Consider the following 21,279-nt stretch of genomic DNA (forward strand, 5'->3'; position numbering starts at 1 on the left):
GTCGGAAGAAAAGAAGTGAATGAGGCGGCTGTGTGGCGCGGAGTAATTTTGTTGAGTGGGGGAGAAGTAGAGGGGTAATTTCGTCCGAGTGTAAAAACAAGCAAGCAACAAGGTAAACCCAATCTGCTCGCTGGGACTAATTTTGTTACTTTGGTTCAATGTTAAAAGCACCCTTCCTTTCATCGGAAAATATTCAAATGAAACAAGAAGCTATACTTTTAATTTGATTGCCACTAAGTTCAATTGGAATCGCTGGATTCTGGGAAAAACCCTTCGCTACTTATTGTATTTGGTCCTGCGTCTATTTCTTAAAAAAAAAAAAAATGTTTCAATAAGCTTTTCAATTATTGGACATAATAATTTTATCTAAGTTCTAATTGTTTTTCTTAATTCAACTTGTCCTATTAAGGGCTTGTTCGGCAATATGAGAATTTTGTGAGAATGAGAATTTTTAATATGAGAATCGGAATTTTAATTTGTCAAAACCAAATGTATTTAACCTATGAATTTTTGTAGAATACAGGCGTTCGGCAAATGCATTAGCAGAAATTAGTTCAATTCACAATTAATTGCTCAAAACTAAATTAGTTCAATTCACAATTAATTGCTCAAAACTAAATTAGTTCAATTCACAATAAATTGCTCAAAACTAGTTCAATTAAGATTGCTAAAATTAACACTGATTGTAAATTGTAATGTATGAAATATATCAATAAAAGTCAATTATTCAATTAAGATTGCTAAAATTAAGATGGTATTAGAGAGCAAGAGCGATCTGTACCCGTTAATCCATTTAATGTACAAGCAAGAGGAAATTAATTATGTTTAATTTTGCCAAAATGTGCATCAAGGCATGACTCAGGGATGAGGTGCCCAATTTCACGACTTTGCTTTTGAAAGTTTTTTTTTATATTTCTCTCAAAATTAATCAAAACAATGCTTTTTTGCTTTGCATTTACCTAACCTGAAATCAGGATTTTGGTTAAAAATATTCTTTCAAAAGCTGCACTTAACAAGTTATGCTGTTGGAGAGAAAAAATGTTTTGGTTCGACTTAATTAAGACAGTTCAGAATTATATTTACAAAAGTTTGTAGATTAATTGTAATTAAAAAGTACGATCGACCTGACAAGTTATGTCATTTTTGGTTTTTATTTATCTATATACATTTTTATTTATTTTGGCAAAAGACATTTTTTGGAGATGTTCTGTTTTGATTACTGCTAAAGAAGGTTTTAGGATTTGAAAGACGAACATTTTACCCAAGAGCTTTAGATCTATTGATGAAAAGAGAGTCTTACTTACAAAATTAATATCTTGTATCCAAACATGTCATGCTGCTAATGGACAAAAGCCTTGTTCATGACCGGTCCAGATCAAAATTGAGAGGAACGGTTTCTATTCATATTCAGCCTGGTTTAGTGTTATTCATGTCCATGTTCAGCCCATCCATACATGTTCAAAAATGAGCTCGGTTCAGACTTGAACCATGTTCGGAACAAGCCCGGTTCAATGAACAGGGTTGAACCCTGGACAACTAATCGGGACTTGTTTTGAACAATTTGTGAACTTTTCATACTAATTTAGTGATTAACAGAACAAATACATGAAAATGCTTACAATCACGGAATCACTACTAATGCATGAAAATACATGAATCACTACTAATCACTGAACAAAATACATGTCCTCTCACTTACAAAATTATCTTGAAAATTCCCATGAAATACATGGATATGCCATTGGGCTCCAACGAACTCAACATAAAAAAGTGTTGGCGTCTTGCGGATAGTAAGTGCATGTTTGGCACAATGTTACGTTGTAAAATACTGTATCAGCATTTCATAAATCGGCCGACCACGATACAATTTTGGAATAAGTTCCTTAGTATGTGATTTGAAAAACCATTTCAAACTGGCAGAGTCGAGCGATTCTTTACCAATTCTTCTACCGTGAATAGGTTCTTGAGTTGATTCTCATGACTTGAAACGATTCTTTAGAAAAAAAAAAAAAGCAAAGCAAAGTGCTACAACCCGAGTCGGATTCGGGGATGAATTCTGCGATTTTATGGAGAAGAAGGGCCCGCTTCAGTTTCTGCGATTTCTTCAGATGGGCTTTTCTTTTAATTATATGGGCCCCAAGACTCAGAAACTGACTGTTCAAGGAATTAAAGTCTTGGGGCAGCAAAAAATTAATTAAAGTTTTATCGTTTAAATATCTAGAGATGGGCCGTTTATTTATTTGACATTAATTATAACTTATTGAACATTAATATAAATAATAATTTTGGCATTAATGTCTAGGGCTGGCAAAAAAATTCGAGGTTCGTGATTCGATTCGGGTTTGATTCGGGTTTGATTCGAGTTTAATTCGATTCGAAATGGGTTCGAATTGAAACGAACCAAACCAGGTTCGGTTCGAAATTAATTCAAACCAAACCCAAACCTAGCCTGGTTCGATGGAAATGGGTTCGATCATTTTTATGGTTCGAATAATCGAATCTCATTAAAAACATCGGCCATCCATTTACCTGATGAAATTAAAATCCAAGATAGAGAGTCATAATTTAACTTAGCCGACACTCCCTCGCTCTCAAATCTCAATAACCTAGTTCTCTCTCCATTTCTCCCTAACTCACTCTCCCTCTAGCTCTAAAATCTAGCCGACGCTCTCGGCGACTGGCTGTCTCTCTGGCTATCACTCCTCTCTCCGGGCTAGATGACTGTCTCTCCTCTCTCTTCGGTCATCTCTCATAGTTTATACCAGGAAAGCCGTCTCTGATGTATTTTTTCATAAACAATTTTTCAACTTAAAAACACTCATTTCATAGTTCATACTGGTAAAAGGAAGCCATGTGAATTGTCCCGCGAGAAAAAATTAATGTATAAACTACTGGTATAACTAGGACAACTAAAAAATAATTTAGTTCGTGGTTCGATTCGGGTTCGATTCGAAAAATGTGTAGTTCGCAATTAATTCGATTCGAAATGGGTTCGGTTCGAAATTAATTCAAACCAAACTCAAACCTAAGATAAGTTCGGTTCGGTTCGGTTCATTGCCACCCCTATTAATGTCTCATGTTGATTTTTTTTATTTCGTTTTGACATAATTTTTTTTAAAATATTTTTTTACCCATTTTTCCTATCTTTAGTACAAAACAAGTTTTTACCACAAAGATCTAAGTTTTCAATCCGATTTGGCCGATTCCGATTTTGTTTCCAATTCCAATTTTTCCTTCTATAGTTTCATACAAGATCAATAAAAGTACGTCTCTATTTGATTTTGAAGGTGAATTCACAAGTGAAGACACAATTCAATCAATACTAATTACTTAATAGAGCATGTTTTGCATTTACTTTTTTTTTTAATCTACTTTGATTATGTTTGTTGTTTTGGGCCAATATAATTGTCAAATGGTATTTTCTTAGATGGTTATAAATCAGTGGTTAAACAAATTTCATTACTTCCTTAATAATTGTTTTAGTTCTTAGAAAACAGATTTACTGGTATATACTATTTTGCTCTAATACCATAATTAATAAATAACAATGAGATAATTAATTGGTTGTTTTGTTGATATATTAGTCATACTTACAGAAAGAGCCTAAATATATTTATATGCATACAACAGATAATTAATCTAATATTCAAATTGTGATGTACTGGTATCATGAACTAGATCTACAATTATTGTTGCATAATCTATATACTTTACGATTTCTTTGGATAACATTCCCCGGTAATCGGCTCTGTATCTATTAAAATTTTAATTTAGATTTTGATCAAGATGAAGAAGTAAAATTAAATTTATATCCTTCCTACTATTTAGTTTAACCTGACCAATTAATTAAAGCATGCAAACTAAAAAGAAGTCAAATTACTCCTACCAATACTAGAACAAGTAGAAAGGGATCAAAATATATATATAATTAAAGAAATTGTATTCCAGAACTACAATATTCTGCAAAAACTATTGAAGCAAAATTTAGTTTGAATAGTTAAATCATAACTTCTCTGTTTTCTTAAGGCTCAATAATTATTAGGTCATACATGCTATTAAATTAGAGTTAGTGATGAAGGTTTTCCTATCGCTCATCTCCAACCTCTATCTTCCAGCTCTGCATGATGTTTTATATCCAATATTCTTTTAGATTATTACAGTAAAGCCTACTAACATCCCAATAATTCAAAACCACATTCTTCAACAATCCCAATCGCTTTCGAATAATTAAGCTCCAAATTCACAAAAGAGAGAAAATAAAAAGGAAAAGGTATAGAACAGAACAGAAGGAATAATTACTCTTTTCCTAGCAAAATATACTCTTTGAACTAGCGAACATTTTTTGTTAAATTATGTAAACCTCATGAGCTCATGTGATATATAATTTCATAGTAATAAAATTAATAGCCCTTAAAATCTTAGGGAATTAAGTACTTAATGATAAATTATATCTAAACGTTTGCAGCTGGACAGAAAGACCAAGCCGAAAAATTATGTTTGTAACAAGTAACAAATGGTTGGTGGCTCAAGCAAAAGCAATGGATTTTCAAGTCATCAAAAGGAAAAGCAACGGAATTAAAGATGAAACGTATGGGAGTCCACATCGCACAAAGCAAATGGAAAAGCAAAGTAGTGCATATCATTCCTTTGTCTTGCTATTATGCTCCACCTCTTTTGAATAACAAAGCTTCAAATTTACAAAAGAGAAACGTTAATAAAAAGAAAGGAATAATTACTCTTTAATTGATCCTAGCAAAATTAATGTACTCTTTGAACTAATAAAGAACATTATTAATTTGTATAAATTATAACAACCTGATAATCTAATTTAATATATAATTTAATATATAATAATAAAAACAATATCTCTGGAAAATAATATCATAACATTACTGACTAAAAAACCGAGGCAAGAAAATTATGTTTTTGTAGATAGTACGTAACAAATAACTAATCTTTGATACAAAATAGAAAAGGAAATCAAAAGATAAAGGTACAACGACAGAAAGAAATTAAAGGAATAAGTAATCTTTGATCCTAGCAAAAATATACCCTCCAGCTCTAGAACCACATTCTCCAACTATCTCCGTTTCAATCTCTCTTCCTCTTGAGCACTATACCTGCAGCTAGCTCCCATTCTAAACAAAGATGGCTATGATACTTGATGCCTTCCTGTCAAAGTTCAGCGAACTTCTCATGCAAATGGTGCAGGATGAGGTCGGCATGCTACTAGGCATCCCTGGCCAGATTGAGAAACTTGCCGAGACCGTTCATGATATTCAACGTGTCCTTCCCGATGCTGAGAGGAAGCAAAGCAAGAGCAGTGCCATTCAGCGGTGGCTCATGCAGCTCAAGGATGTCATGTATGATGCTGATGACATTATCGACCTATGTCAGATCAAGGCAAAGGACCGCTTTGCTGACTCCAATTCCCATTCCTCATCAAATGCTCGTTGTGGCTGCCCTTTGCTGTCTTGCTTCCGCAACCCGGTCTTTGCTCATGGGATTGGCTCCAGAATTAAGGATATCAATTCCAGGCTAGAGGGGATTGCCAAGAGAAAGTCTAATCTAGGTTTGAATGAATCACAAATCTCTTATGGGCCTTCCAAACCAGACTGATCCCTTGATTGTGCTAGATGATATTGTGGGAGAAAAAATTGAAGAAGATACAAACCTAATAGTGAACTGGCTGACGGAGGAAGAGAAGAGTGCGAGAAAAACCATTCATGTTGTAGCAATTGTGGGGATGGGTGGAATTGGGAAGACCACTCTAGCGAAAAAGATCTTCAATCATCCGAAAATTGGGGAGGAATTCCAGTTAAAAATTTGGGTGTGTATCTCAAAGGAGGTGAATGGAATAGAATTGTTGAGATGTGTGATCCGGGAGGTAGGAGGTGACCACGGTGCTGCCCAGGAAAGATCAGAGCTGGTGCCTTTACTCGAGAGGCTTGTCCGGGGAAAACAGTTCCTACTTGTTATGGATGATGTTTGGGAAGAGAGCCAAGTGGTGTGGGACGGTCTGTTACGTGCTCCCATGAGTGGGGGAGGTCACGGGAGTAGGTTACTTATTACCACTCAAGATGAAAGAGTTGCGAATCAAATGAGAGCAACAAAATCACATCGGGTAGATAAGTTATCTCTTGAAGATGACTGGTCCCTGTTAACAAAACAGGTAATTGAAGTTTATAACTTTGTTTAGCCTTAGCCTTGCTACTTTTGCCTTAGAAGCTTAGCATTGTCTAATTGGTTGTGATTTAAGCTGATTTTTTTTAAGATCCAACATTAAATACAAATTTATACAAATATTCATGAATGCTGAACAATTTTAAAAATGCCCAAATTGGCCAAATTGGCTGATTCTAATTTTTATTCGAACCGACCATTTATGGCCGGTCGGGATTTTTTTTTAGAAAATGTTATGATTTATTTATTGAAATATTATAAATATTTTATATATTTATGTGAAAATAGATAAAATATTATATAATTTGATTTATTAGAAGGACTGGAACAAATAATCCGGATCAATATTTTTCAGGCCGGATTTTTCAAGGTTGTAAGAAAAATTAAAATATTTCTTTGTGTTACTGGAAAAATATAAAAATGCTTTGAATTTGAGTTATTGATCCCAGTTGAAAAGTCATTTCTAAATACATACAGAAAATATTGTGGCCCTTCTAGTACATTTAATTTATAAGATATTGTATCTATTAAAGAAAAAAAAATATAAAGTATGAATTTATTTATAGTTGTCAGACGAAATCATAATAGTTGTCTAAAATATTTTTCAAAAAAAATACAAAATCTTAGAAATTAAATGTACTAGAAGAATCACAATATTTTATGTATTTATCTAGAATTATCTTTTAAACCAGAATCAATAACTCAGATTCAAAACATTTTTATTTTTTTTTCCAATAACACACAAAGAAATATTTTTTATTTTTCTTAATGCCTGTAAATATCCGGCCTGAAAAATATTGATCGGGTTATTTGTTACAGTCTTTCTAATAAATCAAACTATATAGTATTTCATCTATTTTCAAAGAAATTTTTAAAATATTACTAATATTTCAATACAAAAAATAAATAAATCATAATATTTTTTTTTAAATTTTCCATTTTTTGGTCGGTCCATATTTTTAATTCCAACCAACCAAAAAATGGCCAGTCAGTGCATTTTTAAAATTGTTCAGTATTCATAGACATTTGTTTAAATTTGTATTTAATGTTGGATATTAATAAAAATGTCGGTGATTTAAGTATTGGGTTTCTTACACAAACAATTTTGCAGTCGTATAATAATTCCAAACTTATTTAATCCTATCTAAACAAAACGGAATTTTGTATAAGATTTTACAATCCACCACAATGACACCTGGTAGCACTTGATAAGCAAAATATAATTTTGTATAAAGCAATAATAGATATAATGCCTATGATTATTTTCATAATAATGGAACCACTTTAAATTAATATCTATGTTCGCCAATAGGCAATTTCTAACAATTAATATGTGGTCCATTGATGGGGTGCACTTGGTAGCACTTGATAATTAAGCAAAATAATCATAGGCACTATATCTATTATTACTTGATTGTAAATTCCATTTTTCTTATCAAGATGCTCCACAGTTGGTTGCACTGCTTTCCAATTAATTGAGCACAAAAACGAAATCGGCTAATATTTTGGTTGCACTACTGCTATCTATCCTAATTTATTTTCTCTCTTTTCTTTGAAAATGAGGTTTTGTTATCTCTTAATTAATGTGTTATGGTTTTTGCTCAATCTCAATATATTTTATCACAACCCTAGGATTTTATAATTCTTTTACAATCATTGGGATTTAGTTTGTACACCTAAGGAACTTGGAGGTTTAGGCGTACTCGATCTCAAAATGTTAAACTTGGCATTATTAGTCAAATGGATCTGGCAATGGGATTCAAAGCATCAGAAACTATGGAAATCAATTTTTCAAGAGCTGTACACAAGGCCGGGGGGCAATATCAACCACTCATACTTATTCAATAATCAATTGAAAACACTACTACCTTTTTCTCAAGCATTTTATACACAGAGTTGTGGGTAATGGAAAAGAAATTGATTTTTGGCATGAGAATTGGGGTTGTGGCATAATGAAGCAAAAATATTCTGAGCTGTACACGTTTGTATGGTCAAAGGATGTCACTTTGGAAGAAATTTTGCTGCAGCCCGATCTGTCTGATCTATTCAGACCAGTTTTATCAAGGACTGCACGGCAACAACTATCGGATATGTGCGGGGTAGTCCAAGGCGTAAGACGGATGTTAAGAAATGATGATCGGGATGATGCAATATGGACAGCTCAATCAGTGGGTATTTTCTCTGTGAAATCAGCCTACTTTGCACTGAAAAATGGTCCTAGGATCAAATCGGTTCTTCCACTAATTTGGAAGCTCAAAGCCCCACCTCGTTTCAGAATCTTTGGATGGTTGGTTCTATTAAATAGGATCTTGACGACTGAAAATCTAAACAAAAGAGGTTTTAGTTTGGTGAGTATATGTTACTTGTGGCGTGCGAATATTGAAACAACAACTCACATCTTTAACGAGTGCATGGTTTCAAGGGAAGTTTATCAATTGGTGGAGACCAGGTTGTTGCCAAATCACCACGGCTTCTTGACTTCTGGAAATGATATCATAGCAAAATTGGTAAACAGGTCAATACCGAAAGAAGGCAGAGCATTGATTCTCATCTCGCAATTCGTCCTTTGGAGAGAACGGTGTGCTCGATTGTTTAGAGAGCAATATAAAACAGTCAACGATTTAGTTGAAGAAGTTAGATCTCAGTGGCACTTTCTGAATAATGAAGAATGAAGATTGAAGATTGAAGAATTATATGCAAGAAGAAATTAACCTTTTCATTTGTTGTACTTTGTTATTTTTCGCTTTCTTTACTCTTTTTTCTTTTTTCTTTTTTCTTGTTTGTTTTGTCTATTTTTGTTTTTTTTCATCCATATGTAAATCCACAGTAGGGTTCCTTCTCAAAACCCTTTAAATGATTGTAACCAATTGCAGTTAATAAAATAGGAGCTTGACTCCTATTTCTTACTTAAAAATTCTTTTACAATCATATATATTAACATCTAAAGTTTCTAAAACACTTGACATGTATCTAAAATAAAAATGAAAGCATTGACGTTCCTAACTTTTTCATTTATCTGACAGGTAGTTCAAGATGAGAAAGAGAGTGAAATTCAAGAACTTAAGGATATTGGATTGCAACTAGTTGAAAAGTGTGATGGTTTGCCTCTTGCTATCAAAACCATAGGTTGTGTGCTTTGTACGAAGCGGAAAACCAAGGTCGAATGGCAAGCAGTTCTAAAAAACAACATGTGGTCCATATATTGATGGGGTGCAAAGTATCCACCATGTGGTCCATATAAATGAAATGGGCATATCATTTGCTCAGCAAGGGTGTCGATGTTATGGGGTCAAATACACAACTGCAAAATTTGTATGCACGGATGTGGAGATTAAAGGGAGTAATTAATACCTAAGTTAAAAAAAAAAATTGGAAGGCATTATGTGATGCATTGCCAGTATGTCATACTCTTGGTTGCATAATTAATTAGGGATTTTAACCCGGCTTGCCCCATCTGTGGTGAGGGAAATGAAAGTCCACTGCTAAAGTGGTCTGGTTTATGTCATCTTTGGAAATAAGATTGAATTCGTTACAGGGACATTTTAGTGTAATTTTTATAAAACTATGGGAGGACCTAGATGATTATAATTTGCGTCTCTTCTCTTATATTGCATGGTCATTGTGGAAGGCGAGATGCTCCTATATATATGCTGGCAAGAAGCTCATGTTAGTTTTATTTTATTATGTTATGGCCTATGTTATTAATATGCACCGGGTTCATTCAAAGAAATGAACGAAAGGGCTTCAGCATTTTTGATGGAAAAATCTGTTGCTATTAATATATACTGGTCCCAATTGATTGCCTGATAAGTTACAGAAAAACGACTTAGAAAAAAGGTCTCACTGTCTCTCTCTACTGAATTTTTGAGAGAATTTCTGAAAAACGCCATTAAGAGAAAACGCTGTGTCCATCATCAGTTATCAGGAAAATCATTGAAGATCTCAGTATTAACGCTTCCGCAAAATGTCATCAATTCAGAATTGTAAGTTTTAAATACGTTCGCTATTTTATTTTGAATTTACGGATTCTGGATTAATATAAAGTTTTCAGTATATCTAACAGCTCAACCCTACCGGTATACTTGCAATTGCTTTGGCACAGATTGCGATTGCTGAAAAAATGCAAACTACTCCAATCTCCTATGCAGTTGCCATATAGCACATAACAGGGTATGCTGGTACAGTACCAGACCTGCTATGCAGAGGCATTTTCACCCTTCCAAATGGAATTCAGCTTTAATTAGCCATGTTATGTGCTATAGAGGCTGCTCAAACAAAGGGGCATATATATCAGAATCAATGTTGTTTCTTTACTGATTTCCTCCAGTTGTGTAATCTTCTAAATGGGAAAACAACTTCAATTAGTGTGGAATGACAATCCCCCAATGAGGTGTTACAGGCTTAATTGGCTGAATTATATTGGCCAACTTGGTAGAATGTTACAAATAAATTATATATATATATATATATATTGGATTTACTCTTCTCTTGTTTGCAATGTTGTAACAGACTATGTAAAACGTTGTTTATTATTTAATGAAATAGCCTTACTGGGATATTGCCAAAAAAAAAAAAAATAGTTCTCTGAACTAGCCGTTGGAACATGAGCTCTCCTGAACCTGATTGTCTATATTGCAATAGGCATATTAATTAGTTTGAACTCACCCATCGAAAATTTAACGATGGAATCTGAAGAATATTATAAAAGATGTAGAAGTCTATGCAAATATGCATGACTATTATTCTTCATGCATGGTTGTGATTAGAGTGGTAATTAATGGCGCATCCGCGCATATATATGCCGATCTTATGGTTCAATTTATGCAAATATTTTAAAAAATAACTATGTTGTTTAATGAGTTGCAAATGTGTTTGAACCTATACTATTTTATTTGGAATTGAAATCATTTTTTGTGATTTGATATTGTGATTGAAACAAATGGTTTAAGAAATTGGTAAAGCCCAAAGGCCCAAAGCCCAGGAGACTAGAGAGATGACTCCAAGTCTCCAACTGAACTTGAACTTATTGCCAATCAAATTAAAAGTTTACCTTTTTATTTCATTTCCAATTAAAGGGAGGGCTGCTTTGTAAAATCGGAGGAAAGTATCACCACAACTGTACTTGGTAGTTGGTACTTGTCCCCCAATGAACAGAACAAAATTAGTCCCAGCGCCGCCTGGCAACTCTGTGTTCCTCTCCTCTACTCCCACCTCAACTCCTCACTTTCATTTTTAGTCAGCTTCCCACGCCTCTCTTCTTCTCAAGTCGTTAATTAGTTAGTCAACTTAATTCCTCCTCTCTCTCTCAAGTCGCAACACAACTGTTTGTTGAAATGCCCCACAGAGATATGCTTCACACGTGCTGCCTAAACCACTTCTCCACCTCTTCTCTCAAATGCAAGCACACAAACATGCCAGCCTCTCTCTAACCATGGTAACTGCTCTTCCTGCTCTCTTGTTTAGGTAATTTGCATTTACTCCATAAATTAATTAAGCCTTTTGATAGGTCGGGGTGGAGAACTCTTTTGTTCCCTCAATTTAAGATCTTCTGTATTTGGTACTACATTTGTGAACATGGATTTATCATTTGGTAATCTCTGACCGTTGCACACAGGTTACTTGATGAAATGTCCCAAAGAGACATTCCGTATGGAATGTAATTTTGATTCATTCAAGGGGAAAATATCCCTTGCTGTTTCTATCAAAGTGAGAAACAAGGCCTAAATTGAGTATCATTTAGGACCATAAAAATGTTATAATTATGCATCACTGTCTATTACTTTTGAACAAGTTGGTTAAAGCCAAAGTTAGGAAAAATAAGAAGAAAAAGACTATGGGAAAGGAAATGGGGCTTTAGGTTATGATTTATGAACCAACAATCAATTTACTTATGTTGAATGCAAAAGATAAGAGAATGAGAGCACACAAAGAGTGCCATTCTGTTTATTAAAATAGTTACTAGTTTTATGATATTATTGGGGTTCTCAATTTTTAGGATTGTACTGCACAGTTCAAAGATTGCAAGCATAGGGGTGAAATTACATCTTAAATAAACATGTCAGACCTATTAATTTGGAATTAGGTATTTCTATTTAGCTGAATTATTATTAGTTTCTCACTGCTGGTTATTCGAGCTCCAATCTGGTTCACACGTTGCTGATCAAGTCTTGCCTTTTCAATTGAGATGGTTTAATTAACTTTCTTGGAAGTAATTTATTTGTTGGGGGCATAAATTAGGCTGGTGTTATGATGTTTAATACAGACTTTGAGTTCCTATTTAGCCTTTTGCTATTTTCAGTATGATTTATTGTTTTATAGCTTTTAGTCATTGCTTGCTTCTTGATTCTTTAGATCACTTTGCTCGTTCACCAAATCCCTAGAAAGAAAAATGACCAAAAAGCCCTTCAGGAAGTGTCTAACTTGATGCAGTATCTAAACCACTCCTAACGCAAAAGGGCATAACATAACAGTACTTTGTGTGGTAACTATTGTACTGACCTGGAAGACTTGAGCACTTTATGCAAAATCAATTAACCATTCTTTCATTTTTTTTTCAGGTAATCCATTGATAAATTATATCACACCTTCAGTAAGGTCCTTGTAGGTGACCTCTCTGGATTTCTGTCCACCCAAGTTAAACAAACAGGTGTATCTATCCATTTTCTACAAGCAGTGTTGAAGCTGCCCCCAATCTTACAGGTGTATCTGTCCATTGTAACTATTTCATACCATGGCCATGGGGACCCGCCAGCTGGAATTACTTGTAAAAGAACGTTATCGGTCGGGCACTCTTACTATTAAAGATGCTCTTCAATTTTTTGATCACTTGCTGGCCGCTAAGAACCCGACACCATCCATCTATTCCTTTACTCAACTCTTTACCGCCTTAACTTGTATGAAGAACTCAAACAACCATTATGCAACTGTCTTTTCACTTTTTAACCGCTGGACCCAATCAAGAGGGGTCTCACCGTCACCCAATGTTTGCACCTATAGTGTCTTGATCAGCTACTGTATCCGAATTAATCAGCCCAGACTAGGCTTGGTTTTCTTGGGGCAGTTTATTAAGGGCGGGCAGAGAGCTGAACCTAACATCTTCAATCCACTACTTAAGGGCCTTTGTTCTAAGAATAGGATTAGTGAAGCCATAGCCATAGTGTTGAACAAAATGCCTAAGCTGGGCTGCACACCTGACGTGATCTCCTACAACACTGTTCTTGATGGCCTTTGTAAAGAAGGTGAACTGAGTAAAGCATTTAGTTTGTTTGACCGAATGCTCTCAAAGGGTATTACACAAGATGTATTTACGTACAGCTCACTGATTGATGGTCTTTGTAAAGAAGGTGCAATTAGTAAAGCTTTTAGTTTGTTTGACCGAATGCTCTCAAAGGGTATTACACCAGATGTATTTACGTACAGCTCACTGATTGATGGTCTTTGTAAAGAAGGGGCAATTAGTAAAGCATTTAGTTTGTTTGAGCGAATGCTTTCGCAGGGTATTGCGCCAGATGTAATCACATACAGCTCACTGATTAATGGCCTGTGCAAGGAAGGAGATACTGAGAAGGCAGAGGAATTGTTGTCCTACATGGTTTTTAAAGGACTTAAACCTAATGTTGTGACCTATAATACTCTCGTGGATGGGTTGTGCAAGAAAGGGCAATTGGGCAAGGCAGTGGAAATGCTCCAGTCCATGGTTTCTAAAGGATATGATCCCACTGTTGTGACTTATAATACCATCATAGATGCAATTTGCAAGGAGGGGGAAACTGAAAACGCAGAAGAGTTGCTATGTAATATGATTTCTAGAGGTACAAATCCTAATGTTCGTACCTATAATACTCTTATAGATGGGTTCTGCAAGGTTAACAAATTAGAAAAGGCAAAGGAGTTGCTGAATGTGATGGTTTCAAAGGGAATATCGCCTAACACCGTGACATGCAATATAATTGTGGATGCACTTTGTAAGAAGGGGGAACCTGATAGGGCAGAGAAACTATTGTGTGATATGCTTGATCAAGGTGTCAGACCTAATCTTATCACATATAGTAGTGTTATAAATGGATATTCTAAGCTAGGCTGCTGGAAAGAAACTATTAGAGTTTTGAAGGATATGATTGATCACGGCATTTTGCCCAATGAGGTTACATTCAGATCAATGATGGATTCTTTGTGTAAACAAGGCCAAAGTAAGGAAGCTGAAAAGTTGCTTGATTTAATGGTAAGGGGAGGTATAAAACCAGGTGTTGTATCATATCGATTTTTACTTCTCGGCTATGTAAATGATGGCAATATTGATGATGTGATGAATATCCTAGATAGAATGCATCTCAATCATATAGCGCCAGATCTCTCTACTTACACTTCCTTGCTCAAAGCATATGCTAAGAAGAGAAAAGTAGACGCAGCTATGAGTGTGTTGAACAGAATGAAGAAAGAAGGGGTGAAACCCGATTTGGCTGCCTCTGCACCAGTATTAGAACTACTTTTGAAAATGGGACGCAATGATGTTGCAAGAGATCTCATGGAGCAGACAAGTGGCAAGACAAATGATTGATGTGTCAAATTGGGTCGAAGATGGCTTCTTGGAATGTAGATAATCAATTAATTTACTTTGGACAGCTCCTTATGCTATTAACTTTAAAAGTTATTCTACTGCTTTGCTGATTATTTTTGTTATAATTTGTAATGTTATTTGGTTATTCTGCATTTAGTTTTATTTTTCTTTGTGATTTCATTGTTTTTTCACTTGTAGTTGTGCTGCATCCAACTTGACTCCACTAATAGCCCTTGGCTTAGGGCCTATAAAGTAAACTGGGAGACTAATGAAATGGGGAAATGATTGTTCACAATATTGAAATATCATTCGAAACCATTTTTGTCCTTTATACTTTGCCTCTGCCTTGGGACTTACAATGAAGTACTGTACTTATTGTTCAATTGACACCATATTTCCAAATAGCAATCATGGTTTTATGAAAAGAGAGGGGTTTGGTAATATGGGTATAAACTGCTCTTGTAAAAAAACTAGACATATTTTTGCAATTCATGGTACACTGATTTAAAATTCCAGTTAAATTTGGCGTGATTGATTTTATTAGACGGTGGATGTAAAAGGAGGCAGGCGGGCAGTCCTATTCTTCGAACTAACATCAATTAAGCTTTTTTGAGCAGCGACAGTACATGAAGCAAAGCAGTAACTCAGATCCTGACACTGTTTTCTGAAGCATCAGGAGAAAAGCACCATATGGTTTACTAGGGCTACTAGTCAGCTTGATGTGGAAGCTGTCTCTCAGGAATTGAGGGTCCCACCAAACGATCATCCTAGTGGAGAAGAGCAGCAAAGATTAACAGTCAAGAGACCTGGTCCACTGAAGACAATGGATCACGGGGCCTTCCCGGTATGAACTGTGTGCGTAGAGGAACAAGAAGATTATCAACACCACATCTTTGGATGCCAATTTGCAAGAACCTGCTGGTATGGTGAAGCCATGCATGACACTAAGGTCAGATGCACTAATTTCTGGAGTGCTTTTGCTGAGAAGTTTGAGGTCTGGAAGTGGTTTAAGGAAAACAGATCCTTCATTTGCAGATACGTACTGAGATGTCACAATGAATTGGCTGATAATTTGGCAATGAAGGGAAGAATCAAAGTGTGGTCCTACATAGGATAGTCATATCCAATGTTCAAAGAATGAAATTCTGGTATTGCTATAGGACACAAGGAATATTTCTACAAAATGTTTTCAGGATTAATAGTGAATTCTATGTAGTCGACTACATCCTAGACAATGTAGTTCGGCTTAGTGAATGTTTCTGCCTACCGGCTTTTATGCCAAAAAAAAAAAAAAAAAAACTTTTAGAAAAAATAATGAAACTTGTTGTTAAATCTTTCTATGAAGGCCGCAACATTTTTTTTTTTTTAAACAATATTGTTATAAAATGATTTTTAAAATTAAAATGTTTAAACTGATTATACCACATTAAGTGACACCTCATCTTAAATTCGTGCAAAAATGTTTAAAAAGAAACTTAATTTCAATGCAAATAGTGAAAAATATATGACTTCGTAAATTAATATCACAAGTGACCAAAAACTAAAATTTTCATGAAAATTGACGCATTTACATAGTTGTATAAACTCGTGATATGCAATAAAACCAAACTAATAAAATAGAAAATAGCCTTAATTAATTGAGATCTTGCTGAATAAGTGCTAAATTTCAAGTCTAATGAAGTTTTGCATCAAGTTTTATACAGAGAATAAAATGTCACTATCAACACACTAATACCAAGAAGATACCACCAACCCAGTAAAAATTCTTCGAGTAGCACATCGAATGAACAATATTGTAAGGAATATATGTTAATTCTTTAGTTGCAATGAGGAAAAAAATAGCATAATGTTTGTAAATTTCTACTAAAATAGCAATTTAAAGCGCATACTATTTTATGGAAATGAGAAGTTAAAATGATAGATCATCTGTTAACATCCATCTGGTGTTTATTTATGTAGTGTGTCATAAAGTAATATTTTTGATAGTTATATTTTACCGATTATCTATTTTTTTATGTACAAATTTTACTAATATTAAATTGTGTAATAAAGCAAGTGTATTGTGATCTCAAAGAAAAATATTATGAAACAAGCACAAAAGAAACCATAGAGTCAAATCCTGCGGGTACAAATTTTATCTTTGATTTTTGTGATGTTTCATTACTTTTCAAATCCATTTTCAATGTAGTACACATATTGTCCAAACATTTGACGGTCTAATATTCGATCAGAATCGTGAAATTTATGTTCATATTCGTAGAGACAATTTTAAAATTCATGTAGATCAAGTGTGCGTTAATCTTGATGTGAACTAGATAGCTCCGATTGGGTACCGAATCAAATTTAGTCGGATACCTCCATTTCGTCTTATGCATACCAGAAACGATACTGTGTATATTACCGTTACTTCTATTTTTAGTTGCTCAAATGCTCTTAAGCCTTGAAATGCATGCTTATGAATAAAATTGATTTAGATGTTGTAAATTATGAGCTATATTAAATAAGATTGCTAATTATTATCAACTACCGACAAAGTAGGACTTGGTTCTACAACTGGATATATGGTGGGGTCATGAATGGTGCAATGACACATAATCGCTTGCGATAGTTGACTCGGAGTCAAGTCTAACATTGTATGTGAAAAGTCACGCATACTGTATGATATGCGGATATACTAAGACTTCTGGCAGCATACAACATAGTCACATGCACAGCAGAGACTGAAGATGACGGAAAGCTGCTGACTTGGCATTACAGACCGGCACCAGTGTGCAAGTGGCTGACAAAGAATGAGGAAGGTGTTTCGACGGCATCTTTAGTTCTCATGAACCAAGACAAGGTTCTCATGGAGAGTTGGTACTTAATTCCTTTTTAATCGCTTTCAGTTTAAATTATTCACAAGTTATTTTGCAGGCTCTTATTCTCTATACAGATTCCAGTTTCCTCTGTAAATCATATAAAATATTAAAATAGAGAAATTAAGGCTTATGCTTTTGCTAATCAGACTAACCTATCTCTAAATTTCACACCGCATGTGAAATGTGTACGGCATTCACCTCACAACTTCACCACCAGGTACCACCTGAAGAATGCTGTGCTAGAAGGTTGCATCCCTTTCAACAAGGCCTATGGAGTGACGTCTTTTGAGTACTATGGAAAAGACGCCCGTTGCAATCAGTTATTCAATGAGGGGATGAAAACCCAGACTGTAATCATCACAAAGAAGTTGATTGAATTCTACCGAGGATTTGATGATGTCAATATACTTGTTGATGTCGGTGGCGGTACTGGTGCTACTTTGGGCATAATCACCTCCAGTTATAATCACATCAAAGGCATCAATTTTATCTTCCGCATGTAATACACGCGGCACCTGCTTTACCCGGTAGTTTTTTATATTGGAAAATGAGTTTAATGCTGTATAGACATGATAAACATTTATATAATCAATAAATCATTAGTTATTCTGCATTTATCCTCTCACAACATTATAAATTAATACTTTTGCTTCAATCGATGAATTTAATTGCAGGAGTGGAGCATGTAGCTGGTGACATATTAGAGGAAGTGCCCACCGGCGATGCCATTCTAATTAAGGTCAGCTTATTTATATTCTCATAAAGCAAGGAATTAATTAATTACTCTCAACTGCTTTACTGGTATCTAATAAGGTTTGATTACTCTCACCCAGTTTTCTCTGGTATCCTTATAAGGTGTAACCCTCCCATCAAATTAATTAGTTTAAAAAATATTAATAAGAAAACAGATCCGACAAATTTAGTAGTAAGCATGGAGCTAGATGTTAATAATTTTCCATAGAAATGACTTAAAAAATAATACAAATAAAAGAGCAATCAATCTCCTTTTCAAAATTTAACACTATCATCTATCAGTTTACTCTGCATGCTTGGAGTGACGACCACTGCCTGACAATTCTAAAGAACTGCTACAGAGCCCTGCCAGACAATGCAAAAGTGATTATAGTCGAGCGCATCCTTCCTGTTAACCCATCAGCAGCACCGGAATCGCAAGGTGTCTTCGACGTGGACCTCATCATGCTGTTGCAAACACCAGGAGGAAAACAGAGAATGCAAAATGAGTTCGAGGCCTTGTCGAAGGAGGCTGGCTTCTCCAGCTTGAAAGCCACCTATGTCTTTGCCAATATATGGGCAATTGAGCTTAAAAAATAAGAAATACCATTTGAGAATATTCATATTATTTGAGGCCATGTTTGGATTTGTTGCTCAATTTTTCAGCTGGTGTTTACGTATTACTATTTTAGATAAAAATAAAATAAATCCGTTGTTTTCATATAATACTTGTGTTAATCTTTTGTCTTCCCTAATAAAAACATTTTGCCTGTAAATGAAAATATCGTAGGCAATTTGCCTACTAAAAATATATATATATATATGTTTTAATGCAAGGGAAAACATAAACTGTGAAATTTTAATTTGGGTCTCAAATTGTCGATTGATGGTGCAATAGTAGCAATTAATCCAATCACATCGATCTATTGTGATGCAGTAGTTGAAATCCATTCAAAATTTCCAACTGATATGATGTAGTCACTTTTAGGCAACCACGATTAATTAATTAGTCACACCGACGGAGCCAAAACGAAAAGGGTAGATGCATCATGCATGCATGGTTACCGATCCTTTCATTTTAGTGTTATTACACGTGTGTGAATAAAAGGTCAAAGTAGATTCGTGTTATATTATAGAGAAATTTAGATATATGTTCATGCATCATAATTTCTTCAATTCAATATTTTCTCATCAAGCATGCATGCCCGTATAGCTAGGCTGATACAAATCCTATAAAAATATATATATTTTTTTTCTCATCAAAACTTCAAAATAAATTATTTCGCAATCTAAATATAACTATCTTAGAAATATACTTATTTTGTTAATTAAATAAAAAAAATAAAAACAGTTATATCCTTAAATTTAAACATCTGTTAATTACAATAAAAGCTTCAGGAGTGGGGGCGTTCCGATGCCATCGAACCAGAATCAAACAAAATCTTGTTCGATGAACATCTATACCGTTCAATATTTCGTCAAGATTCATGCAATTAATATCACATCAACATCAACTTTAACCAGAGAATTTAGACAAGCGGAATCGTTTAAAAGAGATTAAAAGGATCAATAAAAGAGAAAGAGAAAAGTCTCGAGAATTTGTGTGGTTAATTGTTCCCTCAATTAAAAAATAAATAGCAATAAAGACCCTGAAGTAGAATAAAATATGACGAAAAAAATAATAAAATATCTCATATTAATTTACTCTCCGATTTGAGTGGAAGATTGTCACGCGGATGCCAAGAAATCTTATTCCTACTATTTATTAATTATACTTCAGGTAGAAAATCGTAAATATTTCATCTCTTATTATAAAATTGTTTAATCTTGCTTTTGTATTTCTCTACTCATTTTTTTCTCCTATGTTACTTTAATTCTTCCAAAACACTTTAACCAAACATCATCACAAATTTCTAAAGATAAATTAAGTGGAACAAGATTATTTTAAAATTATTAATTTTAAAAATTTGTAGCGATGTTCGATCGGAAAGGTGTTTTGTAGGGAGCTAGAAAGTAATATGTGAGATGAACAACGAATAAATTGAAGAAGTCCATAGGGAAAGGAAAAGAGAGAAAGGAGATAATAATCGATCAGTGCAACCAAATCAGATATTCGATTTTGGTGGAATTTAGCATCAATCGAAGGCCAAGGAATATATAAAGCGAGAGAACATAAAAATAAAAATAAAGTGAGAGAAAGGGAAGGCCAAGGAATCTATTTATTATCCGCATCTGCTGCAATTCGTGTCTGGATAGCAGTAGTGGATTAACAATACCCGGGTCGGGTATACCCGACCATACCCGCCCGTGCCCGCCGCCCGGGGTACCCGTGCCCGAGCCCGGGTATGGGTCGGGTACTCGGGTATGGGCATAAACCGGACCGGACCCGTTTTTTTGGACCAATACCCGACCATACCCTACCCGAGTTTATCCGTACCCGACTATACCCGTACCCTAGTACCCGTACCCGATACTCGAGTACTGTTCATCCGAATTCAAAATTCAAAAATTATGTTTTTCCCTCCCAGAAAAAAACAAAAAAAACAAACAAAAAACCAAAAAAAAAACCAACAAAAAACCAAAAAAAAAAACAGCAAAAAAAAAAAAACAGAAAAAAAAAACCAACAAAAAAATAGAAACAAAAAAACCAGAAAAAAACCAGGAAAAAAAAAAAAATACCCGTACCCGCCCTACCTGTCAAGGGTACACGGGTACGGGTATAGAACGGATAGGGTATGATTTTTGAAAAATATACCCGACCATACCCGTACCCGTATACCCTTGTACCCATCCTACCTGTACCCAAGACGTACCCGTACTTGTTCCGGGTATACCCGGGGTACCCGTACCCGCCCGCCCATTAAACCTCTAGATAGCAGAGTAAATGCTCATGTATAGAATTATGATTATCCTACTCTTAACTTGAGGTTGTTCAATCTATACAGTTCA

At 34.7% G+C, this 21,279-nt stretch overlaps 2 protein-coding genes and 1 pseudogene across 3 annotated transcripts; all 3 read left to right on the forward strand.

The window, feature by feature from the left end:
* Positions 1–4,817: 4,817 nt before the first annotated feature.
* LOC144550260 (putative disease resistance protein RGA3) lies at positions 4,818–9,985 on the forward strand. The gene is made up of 2 exons (XM_078298540.1): positions 4,818–6,172; positions 9,207–9,985. Exons 1-2 carry the CDS (start codon positions 5,579–5,581, stop codon positions 9,387–9,389), a joined length of 777 nt encoding a protein of 258 aa, XP_078154666.1. The 5' UTR covers positions 4,818–5,578; the 3' UTR covers positions 9,390–9,985.
* Positions 9,986–11,481: 1,496 nt separating this feature from the next.
* Positions 11,482–14,925, forward strand: LOC144550258 (uncharacterized). The gene is made up of 3 exons (XM_078298535.1): positions 11,482–11,617; positions 12,741–12,829; positions 12,883–14,925. The coding sequence occupies exon 3, from the start codon at positions 12,914–12,916 to the stop codon at positions 14,738–14,740; it is 1,827 nt and encodes a 608-aa protein (XP_078154661.1). The 5' UTR covers positions 11,482–11,617; positions 12,741–12,829; positions 12,883–12,913; the 3' UTR covers positions 14,741–14,925.
* On the forward strand, positions 14,761–19,056 carry LOC144550257 (flavone O-methyltransferase 1-like; annotated as a pseudogene). Its single transcript, XR_013510224.1, has 7 exons — positions 14,761–14,775; positions 14,939–14,992; positions 15,411–15,584; positions 17,403–17,596; positions 17,816–18,125; positions 18,273–18,337; positions 18,634–19,056. The product of XR_013510224.1 is annotated as a flavone O-methyltransferase 1-like (transcript).
* Positions 19,057–21,279: the final 2,223 nt, after the last annotated feature.

This window comes from Carex rostrata, unplaced genomic scaffold, assembly GCF_964058835.1.
Source record: "Carex rostrata unplaced genomic scaffold, lpCarRost1.2 SCAFFOLD_60, whole genome shotgun sequence".
Classification (NCBI taxonomy): Eukaryota; Viridiplantae; Streptophyta; class Magnoliopsida; order Poales; family Cyperaceae; genus Carex; species Carex rostrata.

Bases quoted from the DNA above. Each gene is read 5' to 3' on its own strand.
- LOC144550260 (XM_078298540.1), top strand. From the start codon at position 5,579: ATGAATCACAAATCTCTTATGGGCCTTCCAAACCAGACTGATCCCTTG. The intron at 6,173-9,206 runs GTAATTGAAGTT...TTTATCTGACAG, and splicing joins GGTCCCTGTTAACAAAACAG to GTAGTTCAAGATGAGAAAGA.
- LOC144550258 (XM_078298535.1), top strand. From the start codon at position 12,914: ATGGCCATGGGGACCCGCCAGCTGGAATTACTTGTAAAAGAACGTTAT.